The sequence below is a fragment of the Acomys russatus genome, chromosome 25, assembly GCF_903995435.1.
Source record: "Acomys russatus chromosome 25, mAcoRus1.1, whole genome shotgun sequence".
In the NCBI taxonomy this organism is placed as follows: domain Eukaryota; kingdom Metazoa; phylum Chordata; class Mammalia; order Rodentia; family Muridae; genus Acomys; species Acomys russatus.
The window spans coordinates 46,734,966-46,755,116 of record NC_067161.1 but is presented as its reverse complement, the minus strand read 5'-3'; the positions used below and the strand labels follow the sequence as shown (position 1 = coordinate 46,755,116).

The following is a 20,151-nucleotide window of genomic DNA, read 5'->3' as shown; positions in this document are numbered from 1 at the left end:
CACTATGTGGATGCTGGAAACCAAACAGCGGTCCTCTGTAAGAACAGCCAGTACTCTTAACCACGGAGTCATCTCTCTGGCACTGACTCTTACTACTGTGTATACTGAAAAAAAAAAAAAAAAAAAAAAAAAAAAAAAAAAAAAAAAGAGGAAGAAGGGATTTTGGACATTGGCTGCAAAACTGTGCATCCCGGGTCTCGGTTCCTCATTAACATCCACTGTGTCTCTGTCCCGTGGGGTGACCAGAAACAAACACCTAACTATTGCTCCTGATGACTTCTCTTCCTACCCTCCATCCCTTCCCTCCTATTTATCATTGAGCTGGTGAATCTTTTCTGGAGAAGACAGGCAGATGCTGGAGGCAGATGTCCCTGACCCTACATAGAACGGAGTGTCCATGTCACAGGACCAGCTGCCCTGTAGGGCTCCGGCCCTCTTCGCAGTGCCATGCTGAGAAGCCCATCACATCACCTGGTTTCTGACTGTCTCCTGGCCTACAATGAAGCCTTTCTCATTGTCCCACTTAACAATGCTTCTATAAGAACTAATGACCTCCAGCTGCCAAGCTTGTGGGCCACCAGCTGGGCACAGCAGCGTTTCCTGGAGCTTTGCCTCTGAGCCTCTGTTCCTGACTCACTGCTCTGAAACAGATATCCAGGCTTTGGGGGCTGGAGCTAGGTCTCTGTGGAGGCACCTGAGGCAAGGCCTGGCCTCTGGCTGCAGGAGAGTGGGGCAGCACAGTGTGACAGCATTACCAGGTGCTCACTCGCATCCCCTCACCACCCCCCCACCCCCCCCACCCCCGCTCCTCCTCCATGGCTCCATGGTATTGCAGGTATGAGGACTTGGGACACATTTACAATCAACTGACGGCGATTAAGGTGAGGGGCACGGCCAGACTCCTGGACAGACTTCAGAGCAGCTACCTGCCAGCTTTCAAAGCCATGTTCAGAGACGTGGAAGCAGGTGAGGACCCACAAGTGTTTCCACAAATCTATTTGACTCAAAGTTTTCTTTAGCCCTGCATCTGCTTCTCTCTTCGTGATGTCAGCATCTTTACATCCTTATTACCTTCTTATCGGACACAAGACAGTACTGTGGCAGGAACAGCAAATCCGGAAGCAGCTGTGTTTGTGGGTCAGCAGCCTCGTGGCCTTAGATAAACCTGTAACCTCTCTGTGGTTGGAACCCTGGCTCTGGTGTGCCCACTTCCTTGCCTCCCTCAGGCCTTGTGAGATAGTCTAGATGGAAGGATGTTATTAGCTGCACCACACTGTGAATGCATGCCGTGACAGAGGTGACATCTCACCTCTGGAGTTCAGGGCCCTCTGCGACATTGGCATCTTGAGAAATCTCCTTTCTGCTTCTAGCACCATTGTGCCATTTCTGTTCAGATGGGACTGCAATTTCCTGTCCCTCTGAGTGCCAGACAAGATCAGCCTGTCAAAATTGCACAGCTGGCAAGGACTCTGATGAGACGTAGGTGCATTTTTTTTCTAGGCTCCCTCTTCCCTTATTGGTGTGGTATGCCCCCGCTTGCCCAATTCCTACCAACTCTGCTTCTTGTTCTGAGTACTGTTTGTCAAAATGGGCTCTTAAAGGTATTTTCAATTTTGTGTGATTAAAATTAATCTAAACAGTGATTCACAATGCTTTCTTCTCCTCAGACTTCCTTTTGGGACTCTGCTCTATGTATGTCCAAAATATAAACCTAATCGGTGTCTGTTTGTCCGTTAAGAAGGGCAGCATCATATCCAGAGCCCACTAGCTGACCTGTCTGTCATCTTAGTCTCTCCTTCTGCCCTTGGGAATAAAAGAATTAGTGACAGCGTTATCTTTTTCTCTTTCCTGTTTATCTATGTTGTTGTTCTTGAGATAGCATCTTGCTGTAGAGTTCAGACTGGCCTTGAACTTAGGATGTAGTCCAGGCTGGCCTTGGACTTAAGAGTCTCTTCCTGCAGACTCCTACGTGTTGGAATTAGAGGCAGGAGTTAACATACCCAGCCTTGGTGCTGGGGCTTCTGAAGGGAGCCATGCAACAGAGAAGCACTGTCAGAAAAGTCCTGAGCTTCACCTGGTCCCATGAGCCATTGTGGCTGCTCCTGAGCCTTGCACATGGTGTCTGTTGAAGCTTCAGATCAGTCTTTGCCCAGAGATCTGTGTCCCAGGGGTATTATATGTGCTCCCAGTTTGCATTTCAGTTGGGGTACACAGGTATCACCAATGTTTACATTGCTGTATCATTGTGGACTTGAGAAGTGACTGGACAAGTGTTTTATAAAATGACTTTAAAAATGCCATTTTGGCAAATGCTACCAGTTTTCTCCTTGGAGTTGAAGCAGCTTTCACTTTATATACAGTCAGCCCTCCACATCTGTGGATTGGTCTTTATGGAATCAACGGACGATGCTTCTTAATTTTGTGTTGGTTATACACAAACACTACGCCTTTTTTACACAAGGGGACTGAGCATGTGTGTTCCTGGGTTTTAGCGGGAAGTCCTGAAACAGATCCTCTCCCTCGCCCTATGGACACCAAGGAACTATTATAATTTTATCTATGTCAAAGTGGGAGTTTTTAGAGAACGAATGGGAGAAACAGTGCTACAATGTGCACTGCACACACACACATATAACATGGGGCAAATGACCAACACTTAGAACTCAGCTAACACAGCAGAAAGCAGGAGTGTGCTATGCACTGGTTGGTCCAGACGAGCTTGTTTTATCTTTCATATTTGTAGGTTAGGAAATTCATTGTTCACATGCACTAATGGGTGGAAAGGGTTTGTTTCTTTTGGGAAGCTTTAAAAAAAAAAATGCTTTCTTCCCAGCTGTATACTAGGAGCGAGACCTGAAGGAACAGTGCTATGGTAGTATCAAACATACAGTACAGCAACCGCAGAAGTCTTTTCAGTGTGTGATTCAATTCCCATGATGGGAGAAAAAGAAAATTAGATTAGAGGTGTTAAGGAGACCCTTGGTCAGGAATTTGGCAGAGTCTGGAAGAATAAAAGATATTAAAGGCTGTTGACTGGGTTTTAGCAGTTCTAATCTGATTGCAGAACATCTGGCTCTCCTTATCCTGAGTAGATACGGTGGGTGCGTTATTCTTATTGGTCAGCGCTGGCCAGTTCATTGGCTTTGTATGGACTAAAGAGAGGTGGAGGAAAAGGAGGATCTGTGGGTTTGAGCACAGACCAGAGAGCCAAGGATGCAGTGCGGGAGCAAATATGATTGGAAATTGAATTGATTAGAAGTTGAAACAGGAAGTGGAATTGACTGTCCCCTTGGAGGCAAGAATATCTAGCTAGAGAATTTTCTTCCTGGTCATTAGCGAGAAAGATTGACACAGAACAACCTGCTTTCCAGTTTCTCGGTGGGGCCATATTGCCCTAGCAGCCATCACAAACTGGGCCATGTAGTTGACACTGTTTTGGGGGCTGAGGCGATCAAGACTGTGACCACGGAGTTCAGTTGTCTAGTGAGGGTTGCTCTTTTCCTGCAAGATGGCACTCGGTTGCTGCATTCTCTGTGGAAAGGTGGGGAAGTGCTGCGTCTTCATATATGGAAGTGGAAGACAAGCTACCAGAATGCTACAAGAAGCCTTTAATCCCAGTCACAAAGGATGAGACCCCATGGCCTAACCACCTTTGCCAGCCCCTCCAGTTAGCTCTGCCCACTGACCATTAATTTTCAACATGTGATTTTGTGGGGGAGGGAGGGAAGGATACAATGAAGCCACAGCCCCAACCAGAGATGTTTCCCAGGTAGACTAACTGAGAAAGAAGGCATAGCCCTATGCTGCACTGGAGCCATGGAGCACAGGCCCGCTCTTCTATGCTTCTCTCTTAATTTCCCACCCCTACTTCCCAAGAAGCACTCAGATAAGGTAAACCAGTAGCTTGAAACTGGACATAGTGGATATATTGTGAATATATGTACCAAAAATTAATAAATGGACACATAAAAGCCTTTCCCCTTATAGTTTGTTATTAAAGGTTTACCAGCAAATGACTGCAAATGTCTGTCAAAGTTTAAATAAATAAGTACAGTATAACAACATGAAACTATACAAATTCTAAAATAGGCAGGAAGAAAGATGGCTCAGTGGTACAATCACTGTCTCTGCAAGCATGAGAACCTGAGTTCAAGGCCCGGCACCCACATAAATGCTGGCCTTGGATGTGAGTACCTATAAACCCAACATTGTGGGCCAGAGATTACAGAGTCCCGGAGCTTTCCAGGCAGCCATCCTAGTTGAAAGGAAAAATTTCAGTCTAGTGAGATAACTTGTCTCAAGGGGACAAAGTAGAGATTCCTACAGGAGTACATCTGACACATCTGGTCTCTCTTGCATGCAGCTGTGCCTTCACCATACCCACATATGCATGACACACACACACACACACACACACACACACACACACACACACACACACACACACACAAACCACAAAAACATACCATGGCCAGCATAAAACCATACATGTAGAACAATAGAGCAAAACAGAAAACACAAACATGAGTGCACATAATTACAGCCATCTCATATTGACCAAGGTGCCCAAAATACACACTGGAGGAAAAAAGTATTGTTAACAACAAATGGTGCTGGGAAAACAGGATGTCCACATGTAGGATGAAAGTAGACCCGTATCAATTGTTCGGCACAAGTATCAACTGCAAATGGATCAGAGACCTCAGTGTGAAACCTGAAGCATTGAGCCTGCCAGGAGAAGATGTAAGCTGTACCTTACAGGATAGAGGTGGGCGAAGGGACTTTCTGAGTGGCACTCCATTCACCCAGAAATCAAAGTGACCAGTTAACAAATAGGACCTCGTTAACTGAAAAGCTTTTATACTGCAAAGAAAACCTGCGAGTGATAACGGAGATGACTGAAGGAGAGTCTTTGTCAATTACACATCCAACGGAGGATTAATTTTCAGAATATGCAGAGAGCTCAAAAACAAACAAACAAACAAACAAACAAAACCAAAAAACAAAAAACAAAGACTCTAGAAGCAAACAATCTTATGAATGATGGAGTCCATATCTGAACAGAGGCTCTTCAAAAGGGGCGGGGGGAGAAATATATTTAAAAGTGTTCAATGTCTTTAACAATCAGGGAAATGCAAAATAAAACTGCTTAGAAACCCCATCTCACCTGAGTCAGGGTAGTGATGGTTAACAAAGCAACAAATTCTGAAGAGCATGTGAGGGAAGAGGAACCCTCTCTGCAAACTGTTGCAACCACTCCAGAGATCAGTATGAGGAACTCTTTAAAAATCTAAAAATAAATAGAGCATATGGCCCAGTCGTACCATTTCTGGCATATGCTCAAAAACCTTGACATCTTGCTCCACAGACACGTGCCATGTTCATCACTGCTCTGTTCACAGTAGTTAGGAAATGGAAGCCCCTAAATGTCCTTCAACGGGCGAAAGCATGGGATACATACACCATGGGATCCTATTCATCTGTAAAGAAAGTTGACTTGTAAAATTTGCAGGCAATGGTTGGAACTGAAAATTACACTGAGTGAGGTGACCTGGACCCCAAAAGGCAAACTCAGCCCATTCTTTCTCATTGTGGTTCCTAGTACTGAGTCTGTAGATGTGAGTATCTGACCTGATGAAAGTGTGGAGGCAAGGGGAGCATAAGACAGAAGGAGATATATAATATTAAAAAGTTTGAAAAAGCCATAGGGAACATCATTTTATGATTATATATTATGTATTATATATTATATTATATATTATGTATATTATGATTATATATATAATTATACCATACAAAGTGATAATTCTCCCCACAAAAGCCATAGCTATTGAACGGGCATGAGTTATTAGTTGGGCTCAAGAAACTCCCTAATCAATATAGGTCATTACCATAACCCTTGGTTGCCTCCCAAAATTTGAAGACCTTATCATTGAAGGCACCACAGTTTGGACAGAGGGCTTGGAAGGATCCAGCTAGGGCTGACCTGGAAGCCTCCTCCCTGAGGACTAGCCAAATTTTAAGATGTTGTGCAAGCTGCCATGGGAGAAGAGCAATCAATAACAGTTCTATCCACCCTTAAAGGCTAGTAACCATAGCAATGACTGGCCCAAAAAGGTACCCCCAATGATGCAGTAATGGTACCTTTGTCTTGGGATAGCTGATAAGTGTGTAACTGAATGTAAGACCTGTCCAATGAGGAAAAAAAATCATTCCTGGCATTGCAAATCTAGGCAACTACACATGGCTGGAAAAGTTACAGACTCTAGAGGTTACTTACTACGGCCATACTGCCATTCCCCTAAACTAGCATAATTTCTAACTCTATTCTAAATGTTTATCCATCTATACACAGATGAGTGTAGCTCTCCCAGCCTCATCAAAGAAGTCTCTTTTTACAGCAAAGGGGGATGATCACAGGGACTCGTAGCTGGTCAGAACTCATTGAATAAGTGACCATGGGATGTTCACCCCAACTGGTACATATAACAACACAACCCCTGAAACTGGAAAGAGAAGGGCTTGGGAAGCTTGTTAAGAGCTATCTAGTGTCTTCTACACATGACAGGGGCTTTTTACCCATGACACCTCAGCAAGATGGTTTACCTAAAGCAGGCCTGGATGATAACATCAGATGACATGCCAATATAGTTGGGTGAAATTTTACAAGGTCCCACCCCCTAGAAGACCTACAGGCAATTAATGGCTGCTTAGAGAGGGAGAGCCTTGTACCTTCTCCAGGTCCAAAGCCTGTGATAGGTTATCTAATCCCAAATGGTCACATATACATAGGAATAACACCATTGTGTGTGTGTGTGTGAATTTCTCAAAAATTCTCAGATAGTGTGAATGCTTGGCATGCATGAGGCCTTAGGTTCCACCTCAGCACAACATACACAGAAAATGCACTTTAACAACTACTCTGCATTGTCACTGTAGTCAGTATAGTAAGTGTCAGAGAGACAATTGACATACACAAGAAGATGTGCACAGCTTATACGCCAACACTGTGCCATTTTAAATGGGACTTGAGAATCTGTCTTTGGGGATCCAAGTGGGGCTAGCAACTAGTATCCTTCAGAAATTGAGGAACAGATATCTTAAAACAAATCAAAACAAAACGACAACAACCAAGCATAATTCTAGCTCTATTTGTCTCCTCCCTTTCTCCCTCCCCCTACCTCTCTCTCTCTCTCTCTCTCTCTCTCTCTCTCTTGGATAGCTCCCTGATAGAACTAGGGAACAGCCTATACTTTCTCAAATATTATGGTATTATGGTCTTAAAACAAGCCAGTTAACAGTTGTGTGAAAAAAGATTTGAGTTTTAAGGGGCCTCCGAGCAGGGTGACATAAAGAGAAAGCTCCTGTGCCTACACCTCAGCCGCCTCTTCCGTGTGTGTGTGTGTGTGTGTGTGTGTGTGTGTGTGTGTGTGTGTGTGTGTGTGTGTCAACCTTAGGTCTCAACAGCACCTGTGATGCCAGGGATTGCATTCTTTAGAATGTCTGCTAGATATTAAAGTCCTCTGCCCCAACTCAGGGTCTCTAATACACCCTGTCAGCCCCTCCCCCTCAGAGTTACTGCTCTTCCTGAAGTGCCGTGTCATTTGACTGACTTGCTCCCCTTGGGATATAAAGTACAAGCATCCATATCCGTACATCATGTGTGCCTGGAGCCTCGTGGTAACTGAACCAGAGGCTCGTAAGAATTAATGAGAATACCACTCCTGTTGTCCAGGCAAACAAGGCTGGTTGGGTCACACAGTGAGCCTAATGAAGTACATAGGCCTTATAGAATGCTCTAAGTCTAGTGGTGGAATTCCTGATATGTTAGAGATTATAGCTAAATCAGATAATTTGTTTCCTTTAGGGTAATCATGGAGCCTCATCCATATAGTATGACCTAAGACCATCTGCTCTCATAGGCACCGCCAGTTACCTGCCCAGGAGGGAAACATCTGCTGGTGTTCCCTTCAGTCTGGCTCCTTCCATTTCTTTTGGGTTGCTGTGCCTGTGCATGCGTCAGTGTTACCAGCTTGCCCACACTTCCCTGTCAGCTACCACAAGATGACTGCTGAAGGCTTCTCCCTCCGAGCTGTGTTCAAGCGGGTGGTAGAATAGTTCTTTGGTTTGGAAAACCAGCAGACTCTGGCCATCCACAGCCCATGCCACTCTTCCATTCCCCGTGACTTCTCTTTCACAAGCACTCAGGAAAATCTCTATTAAACACTCACCAGAGACGCAGCAGCTGTTTATTAACTAAATGCTACAGTCCCGGTACCACGCTGTTCTCCAGGAAGATGCCGTTAGGACTGCCTCCTGTTTTCATGAGGATTCAAGAAATTGCCTCCCAGATCAGCCCATTGTTAAATGAGCCCAAAGTTATATGGTTGGGAGGTGCCTGGTCAGCGTTTGAAGGCATACTCTCCTGGCCTTTACACTTGTCCCATTGGCTGTCTTCATGTCCTCTTCATGACATCAGCATCAAAGCCATTAGCAGGCATTTATCCAGGGAGGTCCCCTAAAATAAGAGCTGTAGACTGGGGCTGTGTGCTGGCTAGTTTTATGTCACCTTGACACAAGCTAGAGTCATCAGAGAGGACATTAGCTTCAGTAGAGAAAATGCCTCCATAAGATCAGACTTTAGACAAGCCTGTAGGACATTTTCTTAGTGATCAATGGTGAATGACCCAGTTCATTGTGGGTACAGGTAGGCCAAGGAGGGTGGTCCTTGGTTCTGTTAGAAAGTGGGCTGAAGAAGCCATGGAGAGCAAGAGTAACCTTTCCTCCGTGACCTCTTCATCAGCTCCTGCCTCCAGGTTCCTATTTTGCTTGAGTTCCTGTCCTGACTTCCTTTGATGATAAACTGTGATATGGATACCTAAACTGAATAAACCATTTTCTCCCCAAGTTGCTTTGGGCATAGTGTTTCATCAACAGCAATGATTGCCCTAATTAAGACAGGCTGGGAAAGCCAGGAAGAAGCTCTGATCCAGGCTGTTGTCATAGGGAGCTTCTTAGCCCATCATTCTAGACTTTTCAGAGCACTTCAGATTTCAGCCTTTGTACAGAAGTGCCAGGAAGCTTTCTGAAACCATCTTCTGGCTATCTTCTCAGGTCAGGAAGAAATCGCAGCCTTGGCTCTGCCAACTCTTTGCTCTCCAGACACTGGGGGCTCCAAGAGGTGGGAGGTGCCCCATCAGGGCTAGCTGATATCTCTAATTCCTCCCAGCCCTGACAGAGGCCCAGGACATCTGCGTGCACCTGTTACCACTCCAGCAACACCTGGACATCCTGGGAAGCATGGAGTTTCCTGAGGTGAAGGGCAGGCTGCAGCCTCTGCTCCACGTGGTCTGTCTGATTTGGGCTACCTGCAAGTGGTACCGATCTCCGGGGAGGCTCACAGTGCTGCTCCAGGAAATCTGCAACCTCCTCATCCAGCAGGTGAGCTGATCTGCGCATCCCAGCCACTCCTCCCCAGGGGCTGGTTGGCACAAAGGCACATGGAAGAGTAAGATGTGCCGGTTTCCCTAGGCACGGAAGTAATTATGGGCCCAAAGAATTCTCTCACTTGAATTATACATTTTCACAAGCCAGCAGTTCATAGAGAGGTTTTGGGTACTGCTAACTCTGGGGGTGGCCCAGTCTCTCCTTTCTTTCTGCCTAAGCCCCGAGTGATGCAAAGGGCAAGGCTGGTAAATTACAACCTCCTTTGTGATCTGTGTGAGGGATAGGTATTACATCACCAGCAGAGCCTAGTAATTAAGACAGAAGCCTCTGACATCAAGGGGTTCTGTTTCTGACTTTCCAGGTGTGAGCTATGTGTTCTAGGGCAAGCCACCTACCTGCTCTGTGCCTTGTTGTCCTGTTCATAACGGTGCACCGGGGATCATTAGGACGCGTCAGTGTAACAGTGTCAATGATGTCTGTGCCCCGCACATGCTCAAAGCTCCTTTCCCGTGCACTGTCAAGATGCTGCTGCTGCTGCTGCTGCTTGGATTACACAGATTAGTCCTCTACTATTTGTTGCTGGTGGTGGGTTTTTGTTTTTGTTTTGTTTGATGATTGAACCCAAGGCCCTTCGCATGTTTGATTAATCACTCTATCACTGAGCTACATATTTTTAAATTTTATTTTGAGACAAGGCCTCCTTATATTTCCCAACCTAGCCTTAAACTAAAACTCGCAATCCTCCTCACTTTCCCAGGCAGATGGGAGTATAGCTCTGCTTCATAATACTGACTTTCTTACTCCCTTTTAGGGATTCCTGTAGTACTAAAACAGTCTAAGTTTTAGAGAGTGTATCTGTAAGTGGAACTAGAAGCTTTGGTTTGGGTCACCTTTACTCCATATTGACTTCTTTTGGTGCCTAAGGACAGTCAACTCTAAGGAAGCAATGAGCAAGCTCACAGAATGGTTCACAGTAACTGGCATTCTCTGCAATGTTGAAGCTACAAAATGGTGTTGCATTTATAATCCTAGTCAGACATCAGATGAGGGAACAATAGGAGTCTTGGAATTTATTGCTTATTTAAAGAAGTTGGTCAAGGTTCAAGGCATTGATTTCTCGCCCAGACCAGCACCTATATCTAGAGTGCTTGTCTCACAGACCTGCAATTTACCATCACTATTGATGGGGACTTTTAGTTGAAGATAGACAAGACCTCAATAGAGAGCTCGGATTAGCTCCCATGCTTTGAAAATCCCAGGCAAAGCTAATGATTTACCTTGTGCTTTCAGATGATGTCATCCAAACCCAGTACTCTCTGCTGCCCCCTGTGTTGGTGAGAGGGACTGCCCAGTAGCTTAGCTTCCCAGTTCCCAGGTTCAAGTCTCTTGAAGAGAGAGAAATAGTCACGGTGCAGATAATCCTTGCATTCTAAGTAGTGTGCTGCCGAAGCCATTAAGTTATGTTGGGATCAACATCTGCCCAGGTGCAGCTGGCCCAGCTGAGTCCCGTGGTGCCTTCTGGTCTCTGATCACAGTGTATTTTCCACAACTGTGTCACTGAAGGAACATACAGACTTGCTGGGCTTCAGCACCGGCCCAAGATCACATGTGGAAATGAAAAACTGGTCAGAGGTTTTTCTGTGTTGTATTTGTGAAGAATATTACACGGGCAATTATCTGGTGCTAAGACAGTACTGACACAGTTAGGGGTTTCCCCGTGCCGGCCACTGTGTTCATGGATAATGATTTATCTCTCTCCCAGGCCTCTAGTTACCTCAGCCCAGAAGACCTCCTGAGAAGTGAGGTGGAAGAAAGTCAGAGAAAACTGCAAGTGGCCTCAGACACCTTACACTTCTTCAGACAGGCATTTCAGGACAGAAGGGAACATCTCCACACTTACTTCAAAGAGGACTCGGAAGTCAGGGGATGGGACTTCCAGGCAGCTCTGGTGTTTGTGCGACTGGATGGCTTTCTGGGCCGGCTACGCATGGTGGAGGTGAGAATCCTCATCTACCACAGGCTCTTTCGGTCTCCCGAAAGAGTCATTCGGCTCACAGGTACAGATGGATTTAGTCTATGGAGGCAGGATCAGGGAGAAAACAGGCACCATCTGTGGCAGCAGCAACACTTGGTGCAGTGACAGGTCACGGAGTGATGAGACAGAAGGCAGAGAGCTGGGCTGGAACCAGGGCTGAGTTTCAGAGGCCTGACCCTAGCAGTCTGCTTCTGTCAGCTAGGCTCCACCTACTAAAGGCTCAAAGAATTCTTGCAATCACAGCCTCCTAACACAGCCGCACCACCTGAGGGATCAAGCATCCAAACATGAGAGCCTGTAGGTGACATTTTAGATTCAGTCACCCACGGTTGACAGGAGGAGTCATAGAAAATTTTTGTTTGGTTGGTTGGTTTTTGTTTTTGTTTTTTGTTTGTTTGTTTGTTTGTTTGTTTTTTGAGACAGGGTCTCTCTGTGTTAGCCTTGGCTGCCCTGGACTTGCTCTGTAGACCAGGCTGGCCTCGAACTCACAGCGAGCGATCCGCCTGCCTCTGTCTCCCAAGAGCTGGCATTAAAGGCATGGGCCACCAAGCCCAGCTTTTTGAAATTTTGAGTAAATGGTTCTCGTGTGGCTTGACCGTTAAGCAGTGGTTATTCTGTCAGAAGTTGGAGACTCTGGTCATAGTCACTTAGGGAGAAAGCTCCAGAAGTCAGTCTGCTAACTCAGCTTATTTTCAAATAAACTGAGGCTGGAAAGCCCAGTGAGTGAAATACACAGCTGCCCATTCTCACAGCCCAGCTGCTTTGAATTTCTTGTTCTTTCCTGGACAGCCCAGTGGCTCTAAATCCCTAACACTGGTGAATCCCTGGGCAAAAGAAATACATCTGATTCATAGTTGTCTCCCTCTGCAAATATTTAAAAATTACTATGAATTTTTGTTTAAGTCCTAGGAAGAAAATGACATGAAACTTTTCCGTTTGTTTTTAAACTCAGAATTTAGTGTCTTACAGCTGTGGGCTTACTTATTACATTTTGGTGTTTAAAAAATATGTTCTTATATTTAGAAAATATATTTATCACTTTATTTCTCCTCTTTCCTCCATCCAACCTATCCGAGCTACTTTTTCTTGAACCCCCTCCCATGTACTTCCCAAGCCTCAAGATAATAGCACTTTTTATTATTATTGTTAACTTGTGTGTGTGTGTGTGTGTGTGTGTGTGTGTGTGTGTGTGTGTGCAGTCATTTCTAGAAGAGATGCATACTTCCTGCTATTCTGACTGACTCTTAAAGCCTTTCCAGGCCCTCTTTCCACATCTTCCCTGAGCAGGAGCTGTGATGTAAATGTGTGTAGTAGGGATGGGTTCCCCACAATTTGCTGGTCTCTGTATTGTGTCCAGTTGTGGTTTTCTGGGACAGTCTCCATTTGTTGTAAGGAGGAACTTGAGGACATCCGGGTCAAGTCCAATGTTAGACCAATAGCTGAGGGAACGGGGAAAGGGCATCAGACCTCTGCTCTGAGCTAACAGTAGCGTTGTGGAAATGCCATAATGAACCTAACAAACTGTTTGATGACAAAGATAAAAGAATAATAGACTAAATCTGTTCATGGCAAAAAAAATTTTTTTTTAAATGCGTATTGAAAAAAATCTCCAAGCACTGAGTTAAGTGCTGGCATCCAAAGATGTGTAAAATATAGTTTTGCCTAAAGAACTTTCTAGACACATGGTCATGGCATAGGAGAAGAGAGCTAAATTAGCACAGAACATTAGCACAGGGTAGAAAAGACATCGAATCGGTAAACTTTGCTAAGGTGAATTGAATGTCCTAATAAAAGCACACGTGGGTTACTGGGATCAAAAGAGAGGGAGGACCCTAACCCAGGAGAGCTTCGAAAAAATAGCAAAGAGCACAGGAGGAAGTCAAATTTGAACTGGAAAAAGAATTCACTGGGGAAAGGCATAAAGGCAGAAAATATGTGAGAGAAAGCCAGAAGCTAGATTTTATGAAAGGCATACCTTAAAAACCCTTCATCAGAATCAGGGGAATATTAATAATTGATATCTAGCATCCCCCTAAGTGCCTCGTCTTCTCTCTCAGCTGTTTCTGGCACAGCTCTTGCTGCTCAGCCCCCCTCCCCCCCCCCCCCCCCCCCCAAATCATTATTCAACTCTTCTCCCACATCAACTCCAGGCTGCTGTTTAGCCAAAGTGATGGACACCCTGGCCTCTGGGCTGACCCTGGAGGAATAATTACCTCTGTAGCATTGCAGCAGGCATGTCTGAGGCTCTCCAGCCTTGAAACAAGCTTCCACTGACTGTCTGGGAGGGGAGGTCTTCAGCCCAGTACACACATGCTAATGCTGTGGCCTTATATATAGACAGCTATTGTAACATAAGGGCACCTAATCTGCAGGGGGTATCGGTAAATATTAGCATAGCTGGCCACAGCCTCCCCAGAGCCGTTATCTCACAGTAGTCCCTTCTCCGCTTTCTTTTTCAGAATCAAAGGCCCAGATGCATTAAAAAGCAGCTGCCCTGGTTTGATTGCAGAGAGCTTGGATGCCCTCTGCCCTCTGCCCTCTGTCCCTTGGCTTCTGCCCCTGCAAAGTTGTCTGTCTTGTGTTCTGGGCTACTTACTCCTTTGCTCCTGGGTACAGCTCCTCTGTTTCTTCTTCTTCTTTCTTTAATCTCTCCCATGTTGGCTCAGATTCAACCCTCTTGCCCTTTTCTGTCTTCTCCTCCCTCCACCCTCCCCATCTCTTCCCTCCTCAGCTCAGTGTAGCAGGACAGGGGACTATCGATTGTCTTCTGACATATTTCATGTAGCCCTTTAGTTAACATTCTGAGTTTCACAGTGATCAATGCCTGTTTGAAATGGGATTAATCTGCCTCTCTGGCAGGAATTAGCATGAACTTAATCTTCTCCATCTTCTGTTCTAATGCGATGTGTGACTGCCATGGTGCTGGCACCTGTGATGAAGAGATAGAAGCAGGAAAGTGAACAGAATGTCATCGGTGCATTTAGCTGCCCCCCCCCCCCCCACCCCCCCCTGCTCATGCTGCAGGCCGATTGCAAGGCTCTGGGTTCTAATCTCTCCCACCTGTCTTTCTTTCCTCTCATCTGTGATGTTCATTATCCTTTTTGCTTATCTTGTTGGATGGGTGCCCGCTTCCCTGAGGGGTGGTGTGTGCCAAGGAGGGTGTGTGCAGGTGTGGAGCAGCAGCTTCCCAGGACGGCAGGATAACCAGCTTTCTTCCTCATGGTCAATACCACAGGGCCTACCAGAATAGAGAAACGATGCATGCGAGAACTTTTCTCGTGTTAGGGTATGCGTCGTTGCAATCCTTAAAAAAGCTAATCATCAATACCCATCCTTAACAAACAGTTCAAACCAACATGTCAGTTAATTTATCCATGGTCACCCAGAAGCAGAACATTGAGTTGGGATTTGTTCCCAGGAGCATGTACTCTTTACAGCAAACGTTGGCATCCTCCAGGGAGTTGTAAACATCTCTGTTCCCCATTCTCTTTCTTCTTCTTTCCCTTCTTCCCTCTCCTCATCCTTCCTTCCATCCTCGCCTTTTTATTTTAAGGGGGCTCAAACTGGCTCTTTGCTTTTATTTCTACCTTTACATAATCTTTTCCACCTTTGCACACCCTGTTTCTTGTTTGTTTGTTTGTTTGTTGTTTGTTGTTTTGTTTTTCAAGACAGGGTTTCTCTGTGTAGCCATAGACTCACTTTGTAGACTAGGCTGGCCTTGAACTCACAGAAATCTGGCTGCCTCTGCTGGGATTACAGGCCAGCTCATGCCCTATTTTTAACTCTATAGTTTCTAGGTCTTTTTAACTAAGTAGGTCCCTCATGTAAAGTTCTAGTTCCAGTCCCATGGAAGGGCTTTATCTGACTTTATGGTTCCACCTAAGGCAGTGGCTCTCAACCTTCCTAATGCTGAGACTCTTTAACACAGTTCCTCATATTGTGGTGACCCCTGATGGTAAAATTATTTTCATTAAGATTTCATAACTGCAATTTTTCTACTGTTATGAATCATAATATGAACATCTGTGTTTTCCAATGGTCTTAGGCGACCCCTGTGAAAGGGGCTGGTGGCACCCCCAAAGAGGTCACAACCTACTCGTTGAGAGCCACTGACCTAAGGGTATACCCAAAGTCTACAAAATCCTTGCCAGTTTGAACAGTCAAGGAACTGAAGAAAAGCCATCTCCTTGTGCCTCTGGGTTCCCCGACTCCTACTTCCCAGCACCGTACTCCAGCACGGGCACACGCATGCCCACAGTTCCCTTTTCCCACAACATCGCAGAGTATGAGCATCCTTGTTTATGTTTCTGCCGGCAGCCTCTTCCCTGCAAATGATGTGGGAGCCGTGTGGAGAGAGCCCTCATTTCTTTCATTATAAAATTGCTGTGATTCACTTGGAGACAAAATGATTTCCTGCTGGGGCTTTATGCAGAGTGATTAGCAGGGAGAGAGGTAATAAGCTGACCTGATACACACCACATTTCCTTGTGGCCCCTCTGCCATCTCCAGCCACTTTGCCCAGCTTCTCTTTTCATTCCCAGCCTAATTGGGCTGGCTTTCTTTTCAGCCCAGCTTGAACATGTGGTCACGTGTGAGACCATTAGCTGCATAAGGTTAGTGGCAGTTGAAAGGTAAAGGAAACAGCCTTTTTTTTTTTTCCAAATGACCTTTTGAGATTTTCGTCTGTGAGTATCTGCTTTGTGCTCTCCCTTAATGAATTCCGAAGACATTTCTTTTAAGCTTGGCGGCGTGACCTCTCCTTCGGGAATGGAGTAGCTGTTGGTAAAGCTCGCCATTGCATCTGGTTTTGCTCCTTCATCTTATGGGCCAGAGCACAAATTGAGCCCCATCTCTCTACCTGCCACTGCCATTAAATGTTGCATCTTTTTTTTTTTATAACAATAAGTCCCAATCAGCCCAGTAAGTCTTCTGGGACCCCGGGTGTTTTGTGATACCTGCCTGTAAATGAGCAGCATGGGGTCTCCTGGAGAAACTATTACTTATCCAGAATCTAATGACATCAGGATGCTCATATTTATCACGGTGACACGTTACTGACACCCTACATTGGCCCTTTCTGCGGAACCTCATGGAATGTTAAAAATCACGTCACAGGTCCCATCCGCAGGTTAGGCAAATGAGTCTTCGAATCTCAGTGTTTGGCAGCAAAGAGCAGGACCAGGGTTGTGGGAACATGAATGTCACAGCTTTTCTACGATGTACACCCTAGCTCCAAGGCTCATACGCACATCCTGTACACAGCACAATGCATTTCATGGTTTCACTACTAGGATTAATAAACATGGGCATTTAAAAAAATTTTTTAACCTTATTGGTTTAGATTTGCCTTTTCTCTGTCATTGAGGACTTTTAAATGGGCTGTGAAAAGAGCCTATGTGTAAATTAAGAATTCATGATGGGTTGTGGTCCGTGTGCGAAGTCTGCTTCTGCAGCTACAGAGATTTTTTTTTTTCCTACAGCACTGTCCACTGTGCATTGTACTAGAATCTTCTCAGAGATAAAGAGCTCAATGTCTGGCGGGCAAGCGAGCCAGTCTGATTGGACTGTCTGAAACTCAGATGCTTTATTCCCAGGAACTGCTTTTTTTTTTTTTTAAGATTAAAATGATTACATATCAGCAGTCGCTCAACCTCAACCCAGATGGTCCGCTCCTGTGCTCATTCGCTCAGATGCCTCTTTCCTGAACGTAGGACCACAAAAGTGTCTAACTGGCATCTGCCAAAGACCCTTTCAACACCGAGGTGCCCTGCCTTTGCTTTCTCAACCCAGCTTTCTTCCTTCTCGCTAATGGCCCAGCAGTTGTGGTTACTAGGTTTTCTGTCACTTTGTCACTTTCTGCTGGATGTGCAGTGGCGAAATTAAAGCAGAAACATGTCTTCATTCAACAAATACTGATTGAGTGTTGTGCATTCTCTTGGGCACAGGGAAGTCTGGGATAGCTTTGGAATATCGTAACCTCCTGAGAAAGATGGCCAGAAATAACATAACAAAACATAATGTTGAATATCATTGTGACTGAGTACAATAAGATTCCAGAAGAGCGCTAAAACAGAAAAAGAAGATGGGTGGTGCTGAGAGAGGGGAAGGAGGAAGCCCTTTTGATAGGAGTTGAAGGCCCCCCCACAACCTTCACATGAGCCCCAAATAAATGCTTCATTTGCTGTATGTTTAAGTTAGGTAAATTATAAATATCTGTCATTTCCTAATAACAAGACACCCCAGAAGGAGGTTCCATCTGGCTTTTGGGAACTAGTGTCCTTTTTGATGTCTGGGGACCTTCCTATGTATGTGGCAGTGGTGGCAGCCTTTTGTTGTAATGTCTGCTACTCCTGCAGTGGAAGTGTGCCTCGGACATAGGAAGCATCTCGGAGAAAGCGGCTAGCTAGACTTTCTCTGAGAATGCCGTGATCAAGGAGCACCCCGATACCTGTGATCTCCTGCTTACATTATCAATAAAATGCCTCCCACTGGCAAACTAGCAGCGTGCTTCAAATCTTCTTGAGAAATAAAAAGTGTAATGAAATTATCATCTCATTTTCTGCCATAGCCAAATGTGTCAAGATGCATCTGTCTTTTAAAAGTGATTAGAGAGGATTTCCTTACAAATTGAAATTGGCATCCACACAATTGTGAAGAGTGACTGCTAAGGAAATATTCCAGGGCGCAAATATTTTCCGCCCATAACACGAAGCAGCTAGTTAGAGATTTGAATTACCGTAGAGGTCAGTTTCATTTCGGTGGGACCCATTTGTTTCTTCTAAGCAAATACTGTTATTTCTTTGGGTCAGAGTCTCTCTGTGTAGCCCAGGCTGGCCTAGACACCATAATTCTCCTATCTCGTCTTCCACAGTAGTAGGATTATATACTACAGGATTATACAGGATTCCCAGCCACTATTCTGTGACTATTTGAATTGTACAAATTTATGAGATATAGTTATGATGCTGTGTCACGTGTATATAGTGTGATGGTGAAACCAGAGTCGTTAACACGGCCTTAAACACATAAAAGCCTTTTCCTGCTTAATACACATTCACTGTGAGTGTTATGGAGTACACTGTAATATTCCAATGCATTGTGCGGTACATATAAATATTATCAGGTCAGGGTGGTCAGCATTTTTATGTTCCCATTACTCCGCAGGGCCTTGGAGTTCCTCCTTTCTCTTCCTTTGTCATATATGTAGCAAGTCACGATAACTGCCACTCCCCGCTATTCACTAGACCTGACTCCTAACTGATTGGGTCTGTGTACCCACTATCAACCCCCACCCCCACCCTTGCTGTGGCCTTCTCTGTCTGCAGGAGTCACCACTGTACTTGTTGACTGAATTGTTTGTAGCATCCACATGTGAGAGAACGGGACTTACTTGTCCTCTTGTATCTGATGTATTTCTCTTCACATATGTCCTTTGGTTCCATAGACTTGGGTATGTAGGATAGATTACTATTATTTATAACAAATTTCACCCATTTGCCAGTTGATGGACACGAAGGCCATTCCATATTTCATCAATTGTGGGTGGCACAGCAACAAGTATGGGCATGCTGAAATAATTTCCTTTTAATATTTATGCAGAATGGATGGGGGGGGTGTCATATGTTAGATCCAACTTCAGTTCAGAGGTTGGTGACCCTCCATACTGTTCTCTCTGGTGGGCTTATTAAGTTTGTCACCAACTCGGCTAGCTTGTGTCTTTAGAATTCCAGCCACCCCAACTGTGGTGTGCCATCTCATCATGATTTTAACTTGCATTTCCTTAACTGCTAGTGAAGCTGAAAAAATTTTTTTCATGAATTTGGGAGCCCCCTCCCAATTTTCTTTTTCCCTTTTTAAACAAAATGCAAATATAAATTTTTAGTGAATAATCATCACACAAACGACCATATCCTCACAATCACTGAGGCCCAAGAATTAAAATAGTGTCAACACATGGATGCTTTTTTGTGTGTTTTTCCATGATTCAAATGCCTCTGCCTCAGGTAATGGCATCAGGCTGGCTTTGTGGTGTTGGGGTTGAATGTGGTAGCTCTACTCCTTTAGTGATGCAAGAAATCACAGCATGAAAATTCACTTATCAAAAGCTGCCCATAGAGTTACCATCTTCTAATTGTGCTCTGGGCTGATGAGTGGGTTCTTTTGGCACACAAAGGGTACCATTTTTTACTCCTACTGCATCACGCCCAGTCTTTACAGCCAGTGCTGAGTGAGACATCACTGGTCACGCTAACCTAAACCTTGCTTTGTTTTTCATACAACTTGTCTTTTCAGGAAGCATCTAATTCATGCCCTTTATCCAATTTGCAGTTGAATTGTTTGGCTTTTGGTTACGAAGTTGTTGTTTTTTAAGTTTCTTATATATTCTGGATATTCATTTTCCATCAGGTAAATCATTTGTAAATACCCCAGGATCGCAGCTGTCTCCTCGATCTATTGATTGTTTTAGCCGCTGTTCTGAAGCAATGCACTCTACCATCCCTGCTGATCTGCTCTCGCTTCTGTGTCCTCTGCCTTGGAGATTGTACCCAAAAAGCCACTGACTATACTGACTTCTTGAAGTGTTTCCATGTTTTCTTTTAGTATTTTCTTTCCCTCCATTCTGTCTTCCTTCCTTTTCCCCTTTTCTTATTTTTATTAAATATTTTTTA

At 44.8% G+C, this 20,151-nt stretch overlaps 1 protein-coding gene across 1 annotated transcript in view; it reads left to right on the top strand.

The window, feature by feature from the left end:
* Dnah9 (dynein axonemal heavy chain 9) overlaps window positions 1-20,151 on the top strand; it is a 328,265-nt gene that overhangs the window by 10,634 nt on the left and 297,480 nt on the right. Inside the window, 3 exon segments of the mRNA XM_051167603.1 lie at window positions 836-966; window positions 9,230-9,441; window positions 11,210-11,443. Of these exon segments, the coding sequence (XP_051023560.1) occupies window positions 836-966; window positions 9,230-9,441; window positions 11,210-11,443 (577 nt within the window).